This window comes from Perca flavescens, chromosome 7, assembly GCF_004354835.1.
Source record: "Perca flavescens isolate YP-PL-M2 chromosome 7, PFLA_1.0, whole genome shotgun sequence".
Classification (NCBI taxonomy): Eukaryota; Metazoa; Chordata; class Actinopteri; order Perciformes; family Percidae; genus Perca; species Perca flavescens.
In genome coordinates this window covers 5,785,027-5,805,185 of record NC_041337.1, presented here as the reverse complement: position 1 = coordinate 5,805,185, position 20,159 = coordinate 5,785,027, and the positions used below count along the sequence as shown (strand labels likewise).

The 20,159-nt window shown below is 41.6% G+C and overlaps 1 protein-coding gene across 1 annotated transcript in view; it reads left to right on the top strand.

The window, feature by feature from the left end:
• Positions 1–4,806: 4,806 nt before the first annotated feature.
• Positions 4,807–20,159, top strand: part of vwa5b1 (von Willebrand factor A domain containing 5B1) — a 30,142-nt gene continuing 14,789 nt past the window's right edge. The window contains exons 1-11 of the mRNA XM_028582021.1: positions 4,807–4,944; positions 5,812–5,968; positions 6,153–6,314; positions 7,181–7,400; positions 8,161–8,315; positions 9,541–9,672; positions 10,977–11,101; positions 13,272–13,448; positions 18,150–18,260; positions 18,411–18,613; positions 20,019–20,133. Coding sequence (XP_028437822.1) covers positions 5,830–5,968; positions 6,153–6,314; positions 7,181–7,400; positions 8,161–8,315; positions 9,541–9,672; positions 10,977–11,101; positions 13,272–13,448; positions 18,150–18,260; positions 18,411–18,613; positions 20,019–20,133 — 1,539 coding nt within the window. The 5' untranslated portion in view covers positions 4,807–4,944; positions 5,812–5,829. The remainder of the gene's footprint in view (positions 4,945–5,811; positions 5,969–6,152; positions 6,315–7,180; positions 7,401–8,160; positions 8,316–9,540; positions 9,673–10,976; positions 11,102–13,271; positions 13,449–18,149; positions 18,261–18,410; positions 18,614–20,018; positions 20,134–20,159) is intronic.

Genomic DNA, 20,159 nt, shown 5'->3' with positions numbered 1-20,159 from the left:
CATTCATCAGAACTTCCCGTTCACCACATTAATTAAGAACATGCTTGATTACCTCATGTTTGATGGGACTCACCGTTCACCGTAGAGCTGAGACAATTAGTTGACTCAGTCAGTCAAACTTTGACGACAAGTCAGTCGTCAAAGTAAAATTCTCTGGTTCCAGCTTCTCTAATACAAGGATTTGCTTGTTTTCTTTGTCTTCAATCAATTTATTTAAGATAAGATAAGAACAACTTTATTGTCTGTCACAGGTGACAGAAATGTGTCTTTGACAGGGCAGGCTCAAATGACATAAGATACTGTACTGTACATATATGAACATAAAAGATACATATAGAAACAGTATCACAAACATTGACTGTGCAGACGTACAAAATGCAAAAACAGAGGAAGAAGAAGCCTGAGTGGAGCTGTTGGATGCCATCTATAGTTTTGGCTGTTCAGTGTGCTGATGGCAGTGGGAATGAAGGATTGTTTATGTGTTTTTCTGTACAAATGGCATGACCCTATAGCGTTGACCCGATGGCAGTAACGGAAACGATTGGTGAAGGGGGTGGGTGGGATCCTGTGTGATTATAGTGGCTTTCCTGGGTACTGACTGGTGTAAAGTTCTGTTAGGGAGGGTTTTTTTTTTTTTTTTTTTTGGGGGGCTATTATCTTGCTGGCCTGATTTGTTATTTGTGCAAGTTTTGTTTTGTGTTTGATGGTGAGGGCATTGCTAAGCTCTTGTAAGTGAGTATGGATTCAATGATTGACCGGTAAGCCACGGTTAAAATGTCCTTGCTGACGCTAAAAGCTCTAAGTTTCCTCAACAGCGCTGCTGGGCTTTCTTAAGTAATTTCCTTACATCACCTTGAGCTTAAGGAATGTTTTCGATCAACTGTCACTATTTTCTAACAAATTATAGAACAAATAATCAAGAAAATAATCTACATCTATAATGAAACCGCAACCCTATAGCTCAAAGTCACTTATGTCACCATTTGTTACTAAAACAATAACCTGCACATTTAAGAGGAATGTATGTTCTTCAGTCCTACTATTTGGTTGCTGTGAGACAGAGAGAAAGTGAATGAGCTGTGGTGTGTGTGTGTGTGTGTGTGTGTGTGTGTGTGTGTGTGTGTGTGTGTGTGTGTGTGTGTGTGTGTGTGTGCGCGTGTTAGTTGGTGTGTGGCCATGTTTGAGAGGTTGAGAAACAGATAGACGGTGAGAGGGAATAGGGAATGAGGGAACGGAGGTGGGTGTGCAGACCTGGTTTTATTGGCTGCAAGTTAATTCAATTTGGAGGCGGATGCTGAGCCAAGACACACACACACACACACACACACACACACACACACACAGTATATTTTCACGGCAACCAAAATGATGACATATATTACACATATTAATTGTCATGGTAACCTCGCAAGAAAACAGATGGATCAAACCAAGTGATCACAAAAACATAGAGACAGCCAAGCGCCTACATTGATTTAAAACATTAGGAGTTTTTCCAATCACACCGGAGAGAGGAAGAGAGAGAGAGATCATGGGTGATATGAGGGAGCCATGTACTGCTGTCCCTCTGAGCCTTTTTTTCCACTCCGGTGTTAGAGTCCATGTAATACACTCTGATCCCATGGCTCATATAAAGGATACCTGAATGGATCCTGTCATCGATGTCAGGGAGGGCTGCTGGAGTGAGTGGGTGCTGCTGATGCTCTGAATGCGCATCTGATGGGAAGGGGGATGTTTATTGGAAAAACTGGACCCTCTGTCTCAGCCCCCCACCCCCCCCACACCTCCCCCTTCTCTCTCTCTCTCTCTCTCTCTCTTTCTCTCTCTCTCTCTGTCAAAGCCCTCCAACTCCAGCCTCCACAGGGAAGAGGATGAAGAAGGGGAGGTGGAGATTAAATGAAACAGTTTTTGCAACCACATGTTGCTGTACTTGATTGAACTGCTGCTGAAGCTCCTGCCTACCTTTCCTTTCTTTGCATTGTACGTCCATTGTAGCCACTGCATTTGTAGTTTCTGCCACCTGTGGCTGCGCTCCTATTCCCTCTACGCCACAGAGAGAGAGAGAGAGAGAGAGAGAGAACAAAAAAGGGGAGCTGATAGAGGTCGGGGAGGAGGAGGAGGATATCTCTCATGATAAGTGGACTTCTGACAGAGAGATCCCCGCTGCATACCCAGTAGAACCAAATGAAAGGTAAGACAATGAGGCTGATGCTGTGATCATATCTGATGCATTTCAATGCCGCAGTGTGTCTCTCTGATGATGCATATATTACACATTCCTGTCATTTGTCTGAAATGAAGAAAAGGTCAGCCAGTCAGATAAGTAAAAGTACTACTGTTGGTCTTGATTTTTACAGTGCAGACAGTTATGAAAGACACTGTTTCAACAGGTGGTTACCACAGCATCTGCTCTCTGTTTTGACACTAATGAGTGCAGAGGAGTGTGGCAACGCTGATGGGAAATGTTGAGAGTTGATGGTTCGGTGGTCTTTTAGCAAACCCAGGAGGGAGGCAGGGTGATTCATGTGACTGAGTCAACCGGGACAAAAATCATCCTGGGACTGCTACTTTTAACACTAATTACTATGAGCTTAAATACCGTAAAGAAAGGGATGCCTCGGAAAACCACCTGTCATGCAGCTCGGGGATATGTAGCTTTTGTTTTTACACATACTGTTAAGTGATTCAGAATTTGACTTCACATCACCTTTTGTCCGCGCTATAGCTTTCATTTCACAGTTATTGACGTTCAGTGTTTGTATCTCAGCACTTCTGTTGTCATCTTTTCACTGACAGCATTGGGATAGTTTGCAGACCAGCTGTGCCTGAATTAAGTCTTTCTTTTATCCACCTGTACGAGGAGATGCAGTTTGTATAGAGGGACAAAGGGATTTATTCCTGTTTGCGTCTCAATCTGTGGTTGACTGGACACATGATGGCACTGTTGAGACAGACAGCCAGTCTGTAATTTCATCTGTATGACCTTTTCCTCGCCATAAATAACCATGTGGTGCCTAAAACGTCAGATGGACTTTTAGAAAGACTGATTGAATTTTTCATTGATTATGAAGGACCTCTTGTGTAGCCACAGAGTGTAAAAGTTGTGTCTGTGGAGATTAGTCGAAGCAGTTTGAGTCTTCTAAGTGAATGGGATTTTGTGGTTTGTGTGGTTTTGCCCGGTGTTTTTATTGCAATCAGTCACAGTATCATAAATAAAGGCACATTACTGGTCAGTCTGCAGCTAAACAAGCAAGCAAGCAAGCAGAGCTGTCTCTATGGAAATTGCTTTCGTCATAACACTTCATATCAAGCCTGTGCTGTGGCTCTGGTCGTGCAGCAGGCACAGACCCTTGACAGCAGATAACCAAGATTGCTGGTGGCGGAGACGACATTAACAATGAGACACAGCCCTGAAGCAACAGATAATTGCATTGTATAACTTACATAATTAGTGGCTCTTCATTCTTCCTAAAATATTTCTTCATGTATCTGAAGTTTCTTTTTTCACCTCACATGGCACTGAATACTGTTGTTGTTGTTGTACATTGTAGGTGTGTTGTAATGATGATATCACCCTGCATTCTTCTTTATTGCTGCGGCCTTTATCTCAAATGTTCTAAGTACCTGTGTCACCCATCCTAAGGGTCCTTGCTTTTCATCATACCCTTACAGATTAATAAAGGTTGAAATATCAATAAAACCTGCTGCAATGGATTTACATCTGCTTTCATCTAGTTTTATAGTCTGTATGTAATTTATTTATGTAATAGGGACAGTGCACATCTTAGTTGTACAGTAGCAGCTATGATTTACATCTGATTTACATCTGTAGTTCCTGGGCAGGAAACAGATCTCTGGTTAGGAAAGCAGCAGTAATGAGACCCTGCTGTGTGTTTGATGTTAATGCTTAGTAACAGGCGTGGTAAAAAGGAGGGAGAAAAGAAAAAAATACTTACGTAATTACAGAATAAAGAATCACATGTTGAAACTGTGTAAAATCTGTAAATTACACCATAATTTGTGAAATAATTTAAGAAATTATTAAAAGTCAAGCTATTATTATGCAGTGTTTTATAATGACATATTACCACAATAACACTTTGTTTCATTCCACTTTTTAATTTCATAATGGAATTTTTTTAAATTTCATATCACTTATCATTGATCTCATGCCCCTGCAGGCTCAACAAGTGCTACCATTTAGCCAGTTAACACTTAGCTAGAGCAACAACAATGCCTAACTTATTCTGAATCAATGATCTAGCCACTGCTTTAAAAATACAGACTCTAATATCACCCTTTTGATTATTTATCTTAACGAGGCTGCACATGTAACCTCCCTAGCTGGCTAACTAGCTAGGCGGGGTTTGTAGCTAACGTTAGCTAGTTAATTCAGAGTTACCTCGTCTTGGTTTGGTTTCTAAAGATGTTCCTCAGAGGAACACACAACTCTGAAGTCTGACTCACAGGCTATTTACTTCCATGTGTGATGGCTATGAACATTTCTGTTAACTGTTTGTTCATTTCTGTTGCCTGTATTATTGATTTCTGTATGTTTCCTGTGTTTGTATATTCATTCTGTATATTTCTGTTCCCTGTTGTGTTGATGTATCCTGTTTTGTGTATTGTGGTCTGTATATAGTTTGTTGTGTTCCCTGTTGTGACTGACCCTGTTTATGTTCTGTTTCCTGTTTTATTTTGATAGTCTGTTTTCTGTCTTGTCTTGTCCAATTTACTTCCTGTGTTTTCCCTCCTTTGTTGATTGCCCTGCCCCGCCCTGATGTGTCTCACCTGTTCCTGATTTACTCATCACCTCATGTATTTAGCCTCTGTGTTCCCTTTGTCTCTTGTTAGATCGTCTTGTGTTCTTCCCTGTGACTTGCGTTTCTTCCTGCGTGTGTCAGTTTGCTCCTGCCGTGTTTTTCCCGTCAGTTTGTGGTTTTCGTGAGTTTTCCAGTCTTTGTACTGCCGTTTTTTTGTTATATTAAATCTCTGAGTTCAACCATCTCCTGCCTGCCTGCCTCCCTCTGCATTTGGGTCCTCTCTCTTCCGCCATACACACACCACACCGTGCAGAATAAGCTCAGAAGCTCACAGCCTAGCTAGTTACCAGCAAAGTAGAAGTCCTCTTCAATCTTAAAACTTACAATTGTCATCACATCAACCGTCACATACAACTGTGCAGCACAACATAGTTTAATTCAATCTCTGCATTTAACCCATCCTAAGCATTAGCAACAGTGGATGGCCACATAGCATCGTGCGAGGGAGACACTTGGGTTACAGTGTTCGAGGACACTATGACATGGTGCCAATCTTGTGGTTGAAGGATGATCCTCTGTGCCACACAGCCACCAGCTGATATGACATTACCAGCTTTGTTAAGCTAAATAAATAAAACGAGATGTTAGTTTCTATCTGTGTCTGTCTTTATTTACAGCAGCAGCTAGTCGGTTGGTTCAGAATAGCTTCGGACGTTGTGGTTTCTCGAGCTAACAGGAGCTAACTGGCTACATTAAGTTTGTTGAGCTAGCTTGAGAGGCGGGGGGAATGTGATTGGGATTAGGGAGGGTGGAGAAATGATTGTATAATAAATATGAAATAAAACTTTGTTAAGAATAATGGAATAACATGCCATAATAAAGAGTTACATTTTAAATACTTCTTCAATTGTTGTTTAAATCATACATCTAACATAATTCATTAATATGGTTATTTATTTAATTGTGACAGCTTTTGTGTCTGAAATGCCATCATTATCATTATCTGATGATATTTTTTTGTCTTTTTTTCTGTGTGGCAACAAACCAGATTCCTAAAACCAGCACCATGCCAGGACTCATTAACAAGGAGAACCGGACTGCTCTGCCCCTCAGTGTCTCTGATATCACTTCCTGTGTCAGGGGTTATACTCTGGCCTTGACAGCCTCTATGACCTATGAAAATATTGAGGATCATGCAATTGAGGGTGAGTGTGTACGCTACAGGAGACTAAGTTGTTTATTTCAGCTAGACTAGGAACGCTAGCCACTTTCAACCAACCTTATGCTCTGAAACACTTGTAAAATTATTGACTGGAAATGTGTAGCTGCTTGTTTGCTGCCTCTGGTTCATGCCCTTAATTATTTTTTTCCACTCTAACGGCCTTTTAGGGATCTTCATTTATCCACTGGAGGAAAATGCTATTGTTGTGGGGTTTGAGTCTATGATATCCAGTCAGATTATAACACTTCAAATCAAAGACAAGGCAAAACTTGACGACTGTTATCAGGATTGCTGCAACACATCCAATGGAGCCCTTCAGAGTGGCAGCGGTAAGATTAAAGCTGCTCTAATCAATATTGTTATATTAGCAATTGATCAAATTACTGTTGGTGAAACCTTGCTTCCAGGAGCAGCAGCAGCAGCAGCAGGCAGCTGTTTTCAATGACAAAAAGTCCTATAAACCCCTCGTACGCTATACCTGCTCAGCACCAAACGACAGACAGCCTACATAGTGGAGCATTTAGCAGCTAGAGAGACAGATATTTCCCTCAGGACAGCTTAAAAGTTGTACGTCAATGTTGTGTTTACAGCTTGTTGTGCTGCACCCCAAAAACATAATTTGGGGGTAGTCCAGTGCTTCAGTGTTATGCTATCAGGGTTATCTTGGATGAGGAGTGTGACTACAACATTTTAAAAGCTGTTATTAAAAAATGAGAGTGAGGGCTGTGGAAGACATTTCAAGACAGGTTTAAGGAAAGATTGCGTACTCATATTAAAAAGTCAAATAATTTAACTGCCTCTGCTCATCTGTTTTTTTTTAAATCTGTCTCTCACAAAGTCCCCAAACTTTATAGAAGTGCAATACTAAATTGGTGTTAGTACTTCTTTAAGTCTTCAGTAACATGGGCAGTATTTATGGACAGAATTATTATGGGTTAGGTTTGGATAGATGCAAGGGAAGTGATACAATATAATGGTGTGATATTATAATAACATTACAGTGTGGTACTTCACCTAAACAAAGAAGCCCGTATCACACTCTATATCTGAACATTAAAATCTGTTTTAGGCATGAAAGAAAACTTTCTGGACGGCTTTGCATTAGCTTTGGCACCTTGAGAATCAGACATTTGTGCTAATGTATATATACACTGTATGCAATATGGCTGGTCACTAATCTAGTCTGGTGTTACAGGACACATAGTGATTGATGAGGATTTGGAGAGGACAGTGTTAGTGGTTAACCTCGGGCTCATCCCTCCCATGGAGACGGTCCATATTCTGGTTAGTACCTCGGCTGAGCTCTCCACCCTGCCCAACGGAGGCATCAGGGTCTCGTCCCCACCGGTGTGTACTCCTCGGGTACAGAGGACCATCAACGAGGAGCAGGGACTATCCCCAAACTTCTCCAGAACGTAAGAAAAAACCGATATGCTCATAAAAACAATATAAAAGCCAGTGTCTTGTTAAAGGTCCCATGACATGGTGCTCTTTGGATGCTTTTATATAGACCTTAGTGGTCCCCTAATACTGTATCTGAAGTCTCTTTCCCGAAATTCAGCCTTGGTGCAGAATTACAGCCACAAGGGCCAGTCCCACAATGAGCTTTCCTTAGTATATGCCATTTCTGTGTCTGTAGCTATTGAGGAGGAGAGTAAGAGGGGCAAGGTGGAGGGTGGGGGTGTGGCCTTGACCAACTGCCACTTTTCTCGTTTGAAAGCCATGATGTCTCTCTCTCTCATGGGTTGGCCACATTTTCTGGGCGGGCAAAGCAGAAAAAGGGGAGGTAACCTTGCTTATTATGACCTCATAACAAACAGATTCCAAAACGGCTCATCTGAGCTTTCATTTTCTCAAAGGCAGAGCACGATAACCAGGGCTCGGCTTACACCTATCACCATTTCTAGCCACTGGGGGACCATAGACAGGCTGGGGGAACTCATATTAATGTTAAAAAACCTCATAAAGTGAAATTTTCATGCCATGGGACCTTTAATATTACATGTTACTTGTTACAATGTTGGCATACTTTAGATTGGATTTGTCACTGTCAACTGGAACTTTAGGGCCCAAATGCATGTTTGTATGGATGGAAACTGACTACGCTAACATTTGACAGTATATGTTCATTCAAGATGGCTCCATTTGAAGTTAGTTGTGCTTTGCTGCTTTTAGGCGGGACAGGCATAGTTGTGCCTCAAGTCCTCACGATCAAACTCCCAACTCCCCTCAGCTGTGGTTGGCTTCACTGCTGGAGGAGGAGGCCATCAACTCCATGGACTACGAGTTTAACTTCCAGCTGGAGATACGGGCTCCTTATCTCCTCGCAGGTCAGAGAATTACCCAATACTAGTGATATATTTGATGGCTGTATTCTCTTTGGGAAAATCCACTTGTCAAGCGTGGAATTGCACCCATGAGCTGCTGTATCTAGAAATATATGTTTTTGCCACTTTATGTAATGGTACGTCAGGTGTGATTGCTCAAGCTATTCTGTAATCACGCATTGCATTTCAGTGTTTCTTGAAAGCTCTCATGTGTGCAGTAAGTAGTTGTAATTGTGACGTATCCTGTGGTGAAAAGGGGGGAAAAAAGCACTGTCCTTTTGTGTGTTCGCAGTTAGTGTGTGTTTATGTCACACAGTACTGAATGCTCTTAAATAGCTGTGAATTGGGAACATTATTGGGCAACACTAAACTTGTTCAAGCAGGGGTCTTCAATGGTTTTTATGCCAAGGACCACTTAGCTGACAGAGAGACCCCCGTTTGGGAACGCTAATTCACTTTCTTGCTTGTGCGTGAGTTACTTTAGAAGATCGATACCACTTTCAGATATGAGAGTGGTATCGATTGTCTCATCAACCTCGCAGCAAAAAAAATGTCTCTGACCCTTGTGTTGTCTTCCCTTCGATCATGAACTTGTTGTCCTTCTGGGTCAAAGTTGAATTTTTGGTGCTCTTTCTGACGATTATGTCGCTTTTTTCAATGCTTTTGACACTGTTTTTAAACGTTTTTGTCACTTATTTCAACGCTTTTTATATTGCTGTTCAATAAACCTAATTCATATAACATTATACCAAATTTTTCATTTAAAAAAAACAAACAAACTAACTAATAGTTAAGATCAGAGGATGTACAGCGTACATCCATGCATCCATGTTATATGTTAGGCAATTTGGTTGAAAGAAACCCTGATATAGAAAACTTTGAAAACGGGTCAAATTCGACCCGAGGACAACACAAGGGTTAAAAAGCACATTTTCCAAAATGTCAAACTATTTCTTTAAACTCGACAACTTAGTGGTTTGAGCTAAACCAAATCTTCATATTATAACTCATACAGTAGTTGCTGGTATTTTATTCTTTGTGTTTGCTCAAACTGCAACAGCACTTGAAGGCATCAGTGCATAAGTTATCTTGCTTTTCAAATCTTTTGGAAGTGTCTTGCTCTTATAAATGTGATCGTAGTTTCAATGGGACCTGTTGGTTTGTTATTACTGTTATTACTGGGGGGCACTGGTTATTCCATCTGCTGTGTCTCTGTTTCTCTGCGTAGGTGTAGAGAGCCCGTCTCACGCTATCCGAGCTGATGCAGACCCTCTGGCTCGCTCTGCCACAAGCATCGTTATCACTCTGGCTGACAAGTACACTTATGACTGTCCTGTCAAAATCCTCATCTACCCCAGTGGTAGGTCCACAGCTTCAGAACTCACTTACAGCACGACCATGTAATTAATTAATGAGTCTCTCCTCTCAAGTGCAATACTCCCATGTTTTTAATTCCAGCCTCGTCGAGCTTCTTTTACAGCATTTTTTTAATAATCAGATCATTTGCGAGGTGATTCACCGGCTCACTTTGTGGTCCTCCTGTTGTCTGACATGCCAGCGGAGTCAGACTGCATTGTGTGGGTGTGCAGTGTCAGGTCTTCCCCCCCCCCTCCCCCGTTCTCTCGCCTCTTTCTCTCATTGCCGTCTTGACCTACACTATGTGTGAGCCAGTTGTCTCCCAGAGGCAGGCAGGAATGAGCCCCGGACTTGCTGATCCAATAGCCCTCTTATGAAAGTTTGGTTCACAAACAGACCTGCTGCCACTGCGAGGCAATTTAATTCAACTCCGACTGATGCTGCAGTTTCAATCACAACATGGATGCTAAGCTCGAGCAGAGAGAATGAGGGAACTGAGATGCATTACAGGCAGAGCTATAGGCCTACTAATAATCAAAACAAAAAACCCCAGAAAGGAGCAGTCTATTTTTCTTTTTTATCATAAGCTTGGTTGATTAATGGCCATATAAATTACAAGGTTTCTGCAAGTTAAATTTGAGACTTTGTAAGACATATTCAATACCACATAGACAATTTATTGGCTTTTTCATAGCCAAGGTAAGAAAAATATATTAATGAAACCAGAAGGGATAATAAGGCCGAAAATTATTCACCAAATGCATTCATTTATTGACAATTTATATCCCATTTCTGTCAGTACTTTCCAGCAGTATATAACAATTCCAAGTAATATCATGAATGAATCATTAAAAATGTACCTGTACCTGGATAAGCAGCAGATAATGGACAGATGGATAAACCAATTAAAAGGTAACTTACTATTTAAGGTCCACATGTGGATTTTACATAGGGTCAGAGGTTTAGATCAATAGTACTGGGGGATTTTTATAGCCAACTAAACAAAAAAAATATTTAGGACCTTTGTAAATAAAATGTAAGCCTTTTAATGCAAGGCATTTTTATGCGAAAACTGAAATCTATGCTTTTTAAGAAATCCTAAATCCCCAGTATTCACTCAACCACTAGAGCTAATTTTGTTGTCTAGAGACCCAGCTGGGATACAGCATCTTTATATGCAACCACCTCTTCAATCTCACATCAACATGGGGATAATTCTGCACTACAGAACACCACACTGCTGCACTGTCTATCTGCTTATTAATATTTATAGTAACGTCTTTGTCCTGGCCAACTGTGTCACTTTAGAGCCACATCTGCCACATGTGCTGATTGAGAACGGAGACATGACGCAGGACGAGTATGATGAGTATCTTCACGGCCGCAGTGATTTCATCAAGGCCACCAAGAAGGACTCCAGCAATGAGAGGAAAGTGAGTGTGTCATTGACATCCGCACCATGTACCTGAACTGATTGCAACACTATTATACCACCAGGAGAGTGGTAAGGACTTCACAGCAGCACAATATACTGCCACAGATACTATTTTTGTGAAGCTGCAGCGATGATGATACGATACATCCTTCAGATCCTTTACTTAGGTAAAAGTACTAATAGCACACTGTGAAAATACTCTTCGAGTAAAAGTATTGTTGGTAAAATGTAGTCATTCTGCAGACAAACGTTCCCTGACAGTGTTTCACTATTACATATGATGATTTTGGATCAATATTACTGCTTATATTGTGTGTGTGTTGCATTTGTACTGCTGTAGATGTTAAAGGTTGTGCTTATTTGAACTACGACTGTTGAAAAAAACCCACTTTATCCTCCAGATTATCAGAAACATTCCAGTTAAAAATCACCAAATTTGGAGTTACGTGATTTTCACTGGACAGGAAGGGTATGAAAAATTGTAATCTGTATTGTAACTAAAGTTGACAAATGAAGCGACGCAAAACATATAATATTTACCTCAGGGCTGTGCAATTAATCTAATTTTAATTGCAATTTCAATATTAGCTTCTAACGATCACAAAAACAATGTACAATGGAAAATGATTATTTTGCACGGTACATTGTGCAAGTAAATGCCTATTTTGTAATGTGTTCTGAAGGGGAATTCAAAAAGTATAACAGGAAAAAGTGTTTTCACTGTTTGATTAACGGTTCCACTGTTTTTTTAAGTTGAATAAATGCAACATCTTTCCAAAAGTCAATGAGTAAATGTGTTAAATTGTGACTTCAAAATTGATTTTTTTTCCATAATCAAGCAGCCCTAATTTACCTCTGAGATATAGTGGAGTAGAAGTATAAAGTAGCATAAAATGAAAATACTCATACCTTAGTAGACCTACTTGTAAATGTACATTCCACCACTGCAAATAAATGTTTATATCAGTTCCTCATTATTATTTTCTCAACCTGCTTCATGCCCATTCTCCTCTCTTCTACGGTGAGGCTGTTAAGAGACCAGCGGACTTAAACCGGAGAAGGAGGAAGAGCACTTAAAGCCATAAAAATGGGTTTCTATGGAAACACTCCAAAGGCTCGCCACAGTCGACCTGGAGTTTCCCCACACATCCACGATAATTGATGTGCTCTGCCTATCAACCAGATCAAGTCTCTTTTTTTTTGCCTTCTTTAAGTGTTAAAATCAAGCCTGAAAGTCTAGTTATCTCATGGTGCCAACTCCGCCCATTTAAACGTATGCTTTAGATCAGGGGTCGTCAAAGTTTTTTAGGCCAAGGACCCCTTACCTGAAAGAGAGACGAGCAGGGACCACGTACTACATTTATATTGTATAAAATTGAGTTGCACAATAATCTGGGCCTATAGTCTCGCATTGCCAGGAGGGTCTGGCTAGTCCACACAGCATTCCGGAATGGCAGAACAATGTGCTCTGGTTTATTGGCATTTCTTTAAACCAATCACAATCATCATGGGCGGCGATAAGCGCCGGACGGAACAACCGCGCCTCTGCAAAATAGCCTCGGGAAGGAACTTGTTTTGGTGGAACTTGTGTACGTTCAAAAGTTGTTTTAGTCGTGCAACAGAAAACTCAGATTGGACAGATAGTCTAGCTAGCTGTCTGGATTTACCCTGCAGAGATCTGAAGAGAAGTTAACCATAGTCCTCAGAAATCCACCCGAGTTTAAAATGCCAACACAAAGAAAGCCCAAGGTGACGGATATCCAGCCTAAATGAGTGAAATCCGGCAACGGAGCAATCCCGGAAGTGGAACACCGTGGATGTAGACTAGGCATACAATAACGTGCAGGGTGGCCTGAAGCCTTTACAAATTTCTTTTTATGGTGCCCTACAATACTAAGCTTCTATTTCCATATTCATATATCATCATGTTTTAATGTCAAACATACATGTGGAAGGCACAGTGAATCCAGAAGCTTAACTGTATCTGTGGATGACTACCATAGTAGTACCATTTTACCATTTTTTTTTTTACGAATAGGCCGATTTATCTTTGCTAATAATATGTTGGAATTATATACTACCCCCCTGCAGTGACTCTGAAGACCCCCTAGGGGTCGTGGACCCCCTGCTGATCTCTGCTTTAGATTTCTATTCCTCTGTCTTCACAGGTAGATATTATTCACAGGCGACTCCACAAGGACATCCTCCACAACCCTGTGGTCATGTTGAACTTCTGCCCTGACCTCAAGTCCATCAGCTCCGACCTGAGGAAGGTTCACGGCGAGTTCATCTTCCTGATCGACCGCAGCGGCAGCATGAGCGGGGTCAACATCAACCGTGTGAAGGTATTTGTTTATTAGCCCCCCCACCCCCTTTGTCATCACCACCCACCCTAGTCTTGCATTGCCAGACCTGCCAGGGTCTATTTTATTGGTTTATTGGCATTTTTATTAATGGACGGAGCCACGCTGCTTCTGCAAAATAGCCTTGAGAAGGAACTTGTTTTGGTTAAATGTGTGTACGTTCTAAAGTTGTTTTAAAACTCAGATTGGATCGATGTTCAAGCTAACTGTCTGGATTTACCCTGCAGAGATCGGAGGAGCAGTTAACCATAGTCCTCAGAAATCCACCAGAATTTAGAACGCCAACACAAAGAAAGCGGAAGTTGAGAGACATCCGGGTGAAAATGAGGGACATCCGGCAAGCGGTACTGGAGCAACCCCGGAAATGAAAAATCGTCGATATAGATTACCTCCCACCCAGACAAAAATCAAGAAAAGATGACACAGTAACTATAATATTTAAGACCATACAACAAAACTGATGGTCCCAACCCCATTAATAAGGGAAACAAATTCCACTAATTAACCCTGACAAGGCACACCTGTGAAGTGAAAACCATTTCAGGTGACTACCTCATGAAGCTCATTGAGAGAACACCAAGGGTTTACAGCACTATCAAAAAAGCAAAGGATGGCTACTTTGAGGAATCTAAAATATAGTGTTTTATATATGTTTTCAGTTATTTCACACTTTTTTTGTTAAGTACATAATTCCATGTGTTCATTCATAGTTTTGATGCCTTCAGTGAGAATCTACAATGTAAATAGTCATGAAAATAAAGAAAATGCATTGAATGAGAAGGTGTGTCCAAACTTTTGGCTTGTACTGTATATAGTAAAAAAAAAAAAAAAAAAAACGCAGCAGTCACTAGTATCAAATAAAACAGCCTTTTGTTGAGTAAGATGACAGAGGATGGAATAAAAGATGTTTCTCGTTGCTGTGGGATTTCTTAAAAGACCAGTGGTAAATAAACATTAAATCACTGGCTTTAAGCCCAGACTCTGTAGTATCAGACACATCCAATAAAAGCCTCAGAGTCTGAGTCACAAATCAACACCAGTCAGCATCACAGCATAGGGCAGGGTCACTCCGTGCACAAGCAGCCAAATAAGTGCCAACGTATAATTTAAAAAATATATCAGCCTTGAATGAGTTGGCTCTGTAGGTATTGAAAAAACGTCACATGACTTCTGATAAGACCTCAAAGACTGCTTCTGTCTAAAACCTAGCAACTGGGAGACATTTGGTGAATTACTTATTTGATCGATATCCTTGTGTACATGCCCTTTACACAGCTGGCTGACCACATATAATCTCCTAGCAAAGCAATTATACTGCCTCAAATTACATATCACGTTTACTATGTGTGGGCATTTGTGGGCATTGAGGCATTCGTTTTTCCTTTGTATATTTTTATTTTGTTCTTTTTGGTGTCAACTGTAACATATTTCGAAAATATAATTTTAAGGAAAAAAAACATGATGTGTGATATATACTAGTTTATATGTACAGTAAATCAGCATGTGCCTTAATGTTTGTTTGCATCTGCATCTATGCAAGAAATTAAACGCTGCACACCATGCTGACATTTCAAATACCTTCACACAGCGGCATTCGAAAAGATGTCATACAAACAGGTTTTCCAGATTGGATGTCTATACACTTGAAAATATGGAAGGTACTTGAATTTTCTGGAGGGCTCCTGGGAAGCGTTGTGCTTGGGAGAGACGTGAATGATGGTCTTAAAGCTGTTTCATGCTTCTTGCGTTTAGCGCGGTTGGTGCCGCGCGGACAGCAATATGACGCAAACGCTGCCTGACCTCCAAGATTTTGTAACAATGTGGACGCGGTCGCATAGACTGCGTTGCAGTGATTGGCTACAGGAGAGAAGAAGCCCGTTCTTTGAGCTGCTCTGACCACAATCAGTATGAAAGACCAGATGGTTCGTGGTGAGCAGGCGCTCCGTCCGCAGCACCCCAACCGCGCTGAACACAAGAAGCATGAAACAGCTTTTATGGTATTATTTATGCTTATGGAGTTATATAAACACGTTTATTTGGTTTATAGTGTATTGTCTATTTTGTTGTATGGTCTTAAATATTATAGTTACTGTGTCATCTTTTCTTGATTTTTGTCTGGGTGGGAGGTAATCTATATCGACGATTTTTCATTTCCGGGGTTGCTCCAGTACCGCTTGCCGGATGTCCCTCATTTTCACCCGGATGTCTCTCAACTTCCGCTTTCTTTGTGTTGGCGTTCTAAATTCTGGTGGATTTCTGAGGACTATGGTTAACTGCTCTGTTTTATTTGATACTAGTGACTGCTGCTGTTTTTTTTTTTTTTTTTTACTATATACAGTACAGGCCAAAAGTTTGGACACACCTTCTCATTCAATGCATTTTCTTTATTTTCATGACTATTTACATTGTAGATTCTCACTGAATGCATCAAAACTATGAATGAACACATGGAATTATGTACTTAACAAAAAAGTGTGAAATAACTGAAAACATATATAAAACACTATATTTTAGATTCCTCAAAGTAGCCATCCTTTGCTTTTTTGATAGTGCTGCAAACCCTTGGTGTTCTCTCAATGAGCTTCATGAGGTAGTCACCTGAAATGGTTTTCACTTCACAGGTGTGCCTTGTCAGGGTTAATTAGTGGAATTTTTTTCCCTTATTAATGGGGTTGGGACCATCAGTTGTGTTGTGCAGAAGTCAGGTTGATACACAGCCGACAGCCCTATTGGACAACTGTTAGAATTCATATTATGGCAAGAACCAATCAGCTAAGTAAAGAGAAATGAGTGGCCATCATTACTTTAACAAATGAAGGTCAGTCAGTCTGGAAAACTTTGAACGTGTCCCAAAGTGCAGTCGCAAAAACCATCAAGCGCTACAACAAAACTGGCTCACATGAGACCAAGAGTAACCTCTGCTGCTGAGGATAAGTTCATCCAAGTCACCAGCCTCAGAAATCGCAAGTTAACAGCAGCTCCGATTAGAGACCAGATGAATGCCACACAGAGTTCTAGCAGCAGACACATCTCTAGAACAACTGTTAAGAGGAGACTGCACGAATCAGGCCTTCATGGTCAAATAGCTGCTAGGAAACCACTGCTAAGGAGAGGCAACAAGCAGAAGAGATTTGTTTGGGCCAAGAAACACAAGGAATGGACATTAGACCAGTGGAAATCTGTGCTTTGGTCTGATGAGTCCAAATTTGAGATCTTTGGTTCCAACCGCCGTGTCTTTGTGCGACGCAGAAAAGGTGAACGGATGGATTCTACATGCCTGGTTCCCACCGTGAAGCATGGAGGAGGTGGTGTGATGGTGTGGGGGTGCTGTGCTGGTGACCCTGAGGGGGATTTATTAAAAATTGAAGGTGTACCGAACCAGCACGGCTACCACAGCATCCTGCAGCGACATGCCATCCCATACAGTTTGCGCTTAGTTGGACCATCATTTATTTTTCAACAGAACAATGACCCCAAACACACCTCCAGGCTGTGTAAGGGCTATTTGACCAAGAAGGAGAGTGATGGAGTGCTGCGCCAGATGACCTGGCCTCCACAGTCACCGGACCTGAACCCAATCGAGATGGTTTGGGGTGAGCTGGACCGCAGAGTGAAGGCAAAAGGGCCAACAAGTGCTAAGCATCTCTGGGAACTCCTTCAAGACTTTTGGAAAACCATTTCAGGTGACTACCTCTTGAAGCTCATCAAGAGAATGCCAAGAGTGTGCAAAGCAGTAATCAGAGCAAAGGGTGGCTACTTTGAAGAAATTAGAATGGGGTCTGGCTAGTCCACACATCATTCCGGGATGGGAGAAAAACATGCTCTGGTTTATTGGCATTTCTTTAAACCAATCACAATCGCCGTGGGCGATGCTAAGCGCCGGACGGAGCAAAGGTGCCTCTGCAAAATAGCCTCGGGAAGGAACTTGTTTTGGTGGAACGTGTAGGTTCAAAAGTTGTTTTAGTCGTGCAACAGAAAACTCAGATTGGACAGATAGTCTAGATAGCTGTCTGGATTTACCCTGCAGAGATCTGAGGAGCAGTTAACCATAGTCCTCAGAAATCCACCATAAGGTGACGAACATCTGGCCGAAGTGAGGGACATCCGGCTGAATTTCCGGCGGCACCGGAGCATTCATAAATGAAACGTTGTAGATATAGACTAGCTGGGATGTCTCTGCAGCACCACAATACTTAATTCAGAATGGTTTGACACATTGCCTTTAACAAATATTGCGCCCCCATTGCGATTTGGGTATTGCACTAGTCCATATTGCGATTTCAATAACATTGCGATTAATTGCGCAGCCCTAGACTACTCAAAGCGCTTTTACATAGTACAGGAAGCATCCACACACATTCATACACTGTGGCCAAGGCTGCCACACAAAGTGCCACCTGCTCATCAGATAAACATTCACACACTAATGGCGCAGCATCGGGAGCAATTCGGGGTTCAGTGTCTTGCCCAAGGACACTTGAAATGGCACTGCAGGGCCAGGGATTGAACCACCGACCTTCCGATTGGTAGGTGACAGTTCTACCACCTGAGCTTCAGCCGCCCATTAGGCACCTAATGAGCAGAAGAGTTTTGCCTTTTATTTTCTTTTAAGATTTTTACAGTCTTTGTTCTGTTCTGCTCTCTGGACATGAAGTCAATCTGCTCTCGGTCTCTCGCTCTCAGGATGCCATGGTGGTAATTCTCAAGAGCCTCGTGCCAGGCTGCCTTTTTAACATCATCAGCTTTGGCTCCACATTCAAATCCCTCTTCACAACCAGCCAGAAGTACGAGGAGGTAAAGCAGTTCTATAATACATCCCTGCAATTCAGTAAATAATCAGTGCATGTGTGTGTTAACTCTGTTGGGAAAATTTAACCAAAGCAATCGTGAGATACTGCAACTTAAAAAAAAATCACGGTTTATCTTCTCTCCGCTTCATCTCAGGAAGCCCTCGACCTGGCCTGTGAGTATGTTAGGAAGATCAGAGCCGACATGGGGGGGACCAACATCCTGGCACCGCTCAAGTGGATCCTGAAGCAGCCAATGTTCACCGGACACCCCCGCCTACTCTTCTTGCTCACCGACGGGGCAGTCAGCAACACAGGCAAAGTAATCGAGCTGGTCCGCAGCCACGCACGTTACATTAGGCAAGTATCACTGTTAAAGCTATAGTGCGCAATTATTTTATATTAATGAACGTCTGTTACATTCAAGCCATTGCCTAATTAGTCATGCATTGCCAGACCTTCCTCCACATCGCTGCGGAGGACCAATCACAATGGTCTTGGGTGGTGCTAAGCGCCAGAAGGAGCAACGGTGCTGCTGAAAAATAGCCTCGGGAAGGAACTTGTTTCGGTGGAACGTGTGTACGTTCAAAAGTTGTTTTAGTCGTGCAATAGAAAACTCACAGTGGGTATAGACTATTGCCAAGTTAGTTGATACTAGGGGTGCACGATTGAGAAAATGTCACGATTTGATTCAATATCGATTTTTAGGCTCAAGATTCGATTCTAAATCGATTTTCGATTCAAAAACGATTCTCGATTAAAAAAACGATTCACAGTATGTAAATGTAGTTACTTTTCCCATGTGATTGCAGTAGACATACAATAAAAACAAATAAAAAAACTAATTCTATGAATCGATTTTGAATCACTAGAGCTTGAATCGCGATATGAATGTGAATCGATATTTTTGTACACCCCTAGTTGATACAAATCTTATTAAGGCAAAAACCTCTCTTTGTATTTCTCAGTATGGCTATTTTTACAAAAACTACATTGTTTTAAAGCTGAATTCAGAGTAAGGAAGGGGGGGGGAAGCTCCATGAAGGATGCAAGCACCAACTGTCGACTGAGAGTGAGCGCCGGAGGCACAATAGATCTGCAATACGCTGGGAAATCATTTCATTTTGCAGCCTGCATCTAAGTCTCACACTGTGAATCCCCCTCCTGAGTCACTGTGGAAATAATTGACTTTTGTCTTCCCTCTTTTAATGGATGACTGCTCCCAGACGATTGCATTAGATACACAGAGCTTGGCCAATTCATCGACACTTCCTGGGTCATTATCACACTATGCTTACAAATCAGCGCAGTCAGTCAGAGACAAGACCAAAAAAACAATCAATCTCTGTCCCAAAAATCCATGTGAGGTTTTTAACTACGTAGAAGGTGACATTTCCGCTTTGAACTGCACTTTCTTTGATCTCATTTCAAAATGAAAAAGCAATGTAGCTGGAAATCAGCCAGCTCATCCCTCAGTTAAAAAGGGAATAAAAATGGTGAAATACAGCATCAGCCAACCTCCCCAGAGAACTCTGAGGGGCAGCAGGCATGTCTCAACTTTCCACCATGAAAGATAATTTCCTGTTTGGCTCATCTTTATCTTTCCCCCCAAATCTGTGTTTGACAAATTAGATTGTTTATATATCTGCAGAGCATCTCTGTAGATCTCTGCGAAATGTGTGCACATCTTGAGAAGAACACCTGTTATCATGCATATATCCCTCGACCTGTCCATGGAGCTGCAGTGTTTAATGTGTTTGTGCAGATGTTTTACGTTCGGCATAGGACAGAGTGCTTGCAGGAGGCTGGTGCAGGGACTGGCGACAGTTTCCAAAGGAACAGCAGAGTTCCTGGTTGACGGAGAGAGGCTGCAGCCCAAGGTACTCATTTCCAGCTTTCTGTTTCA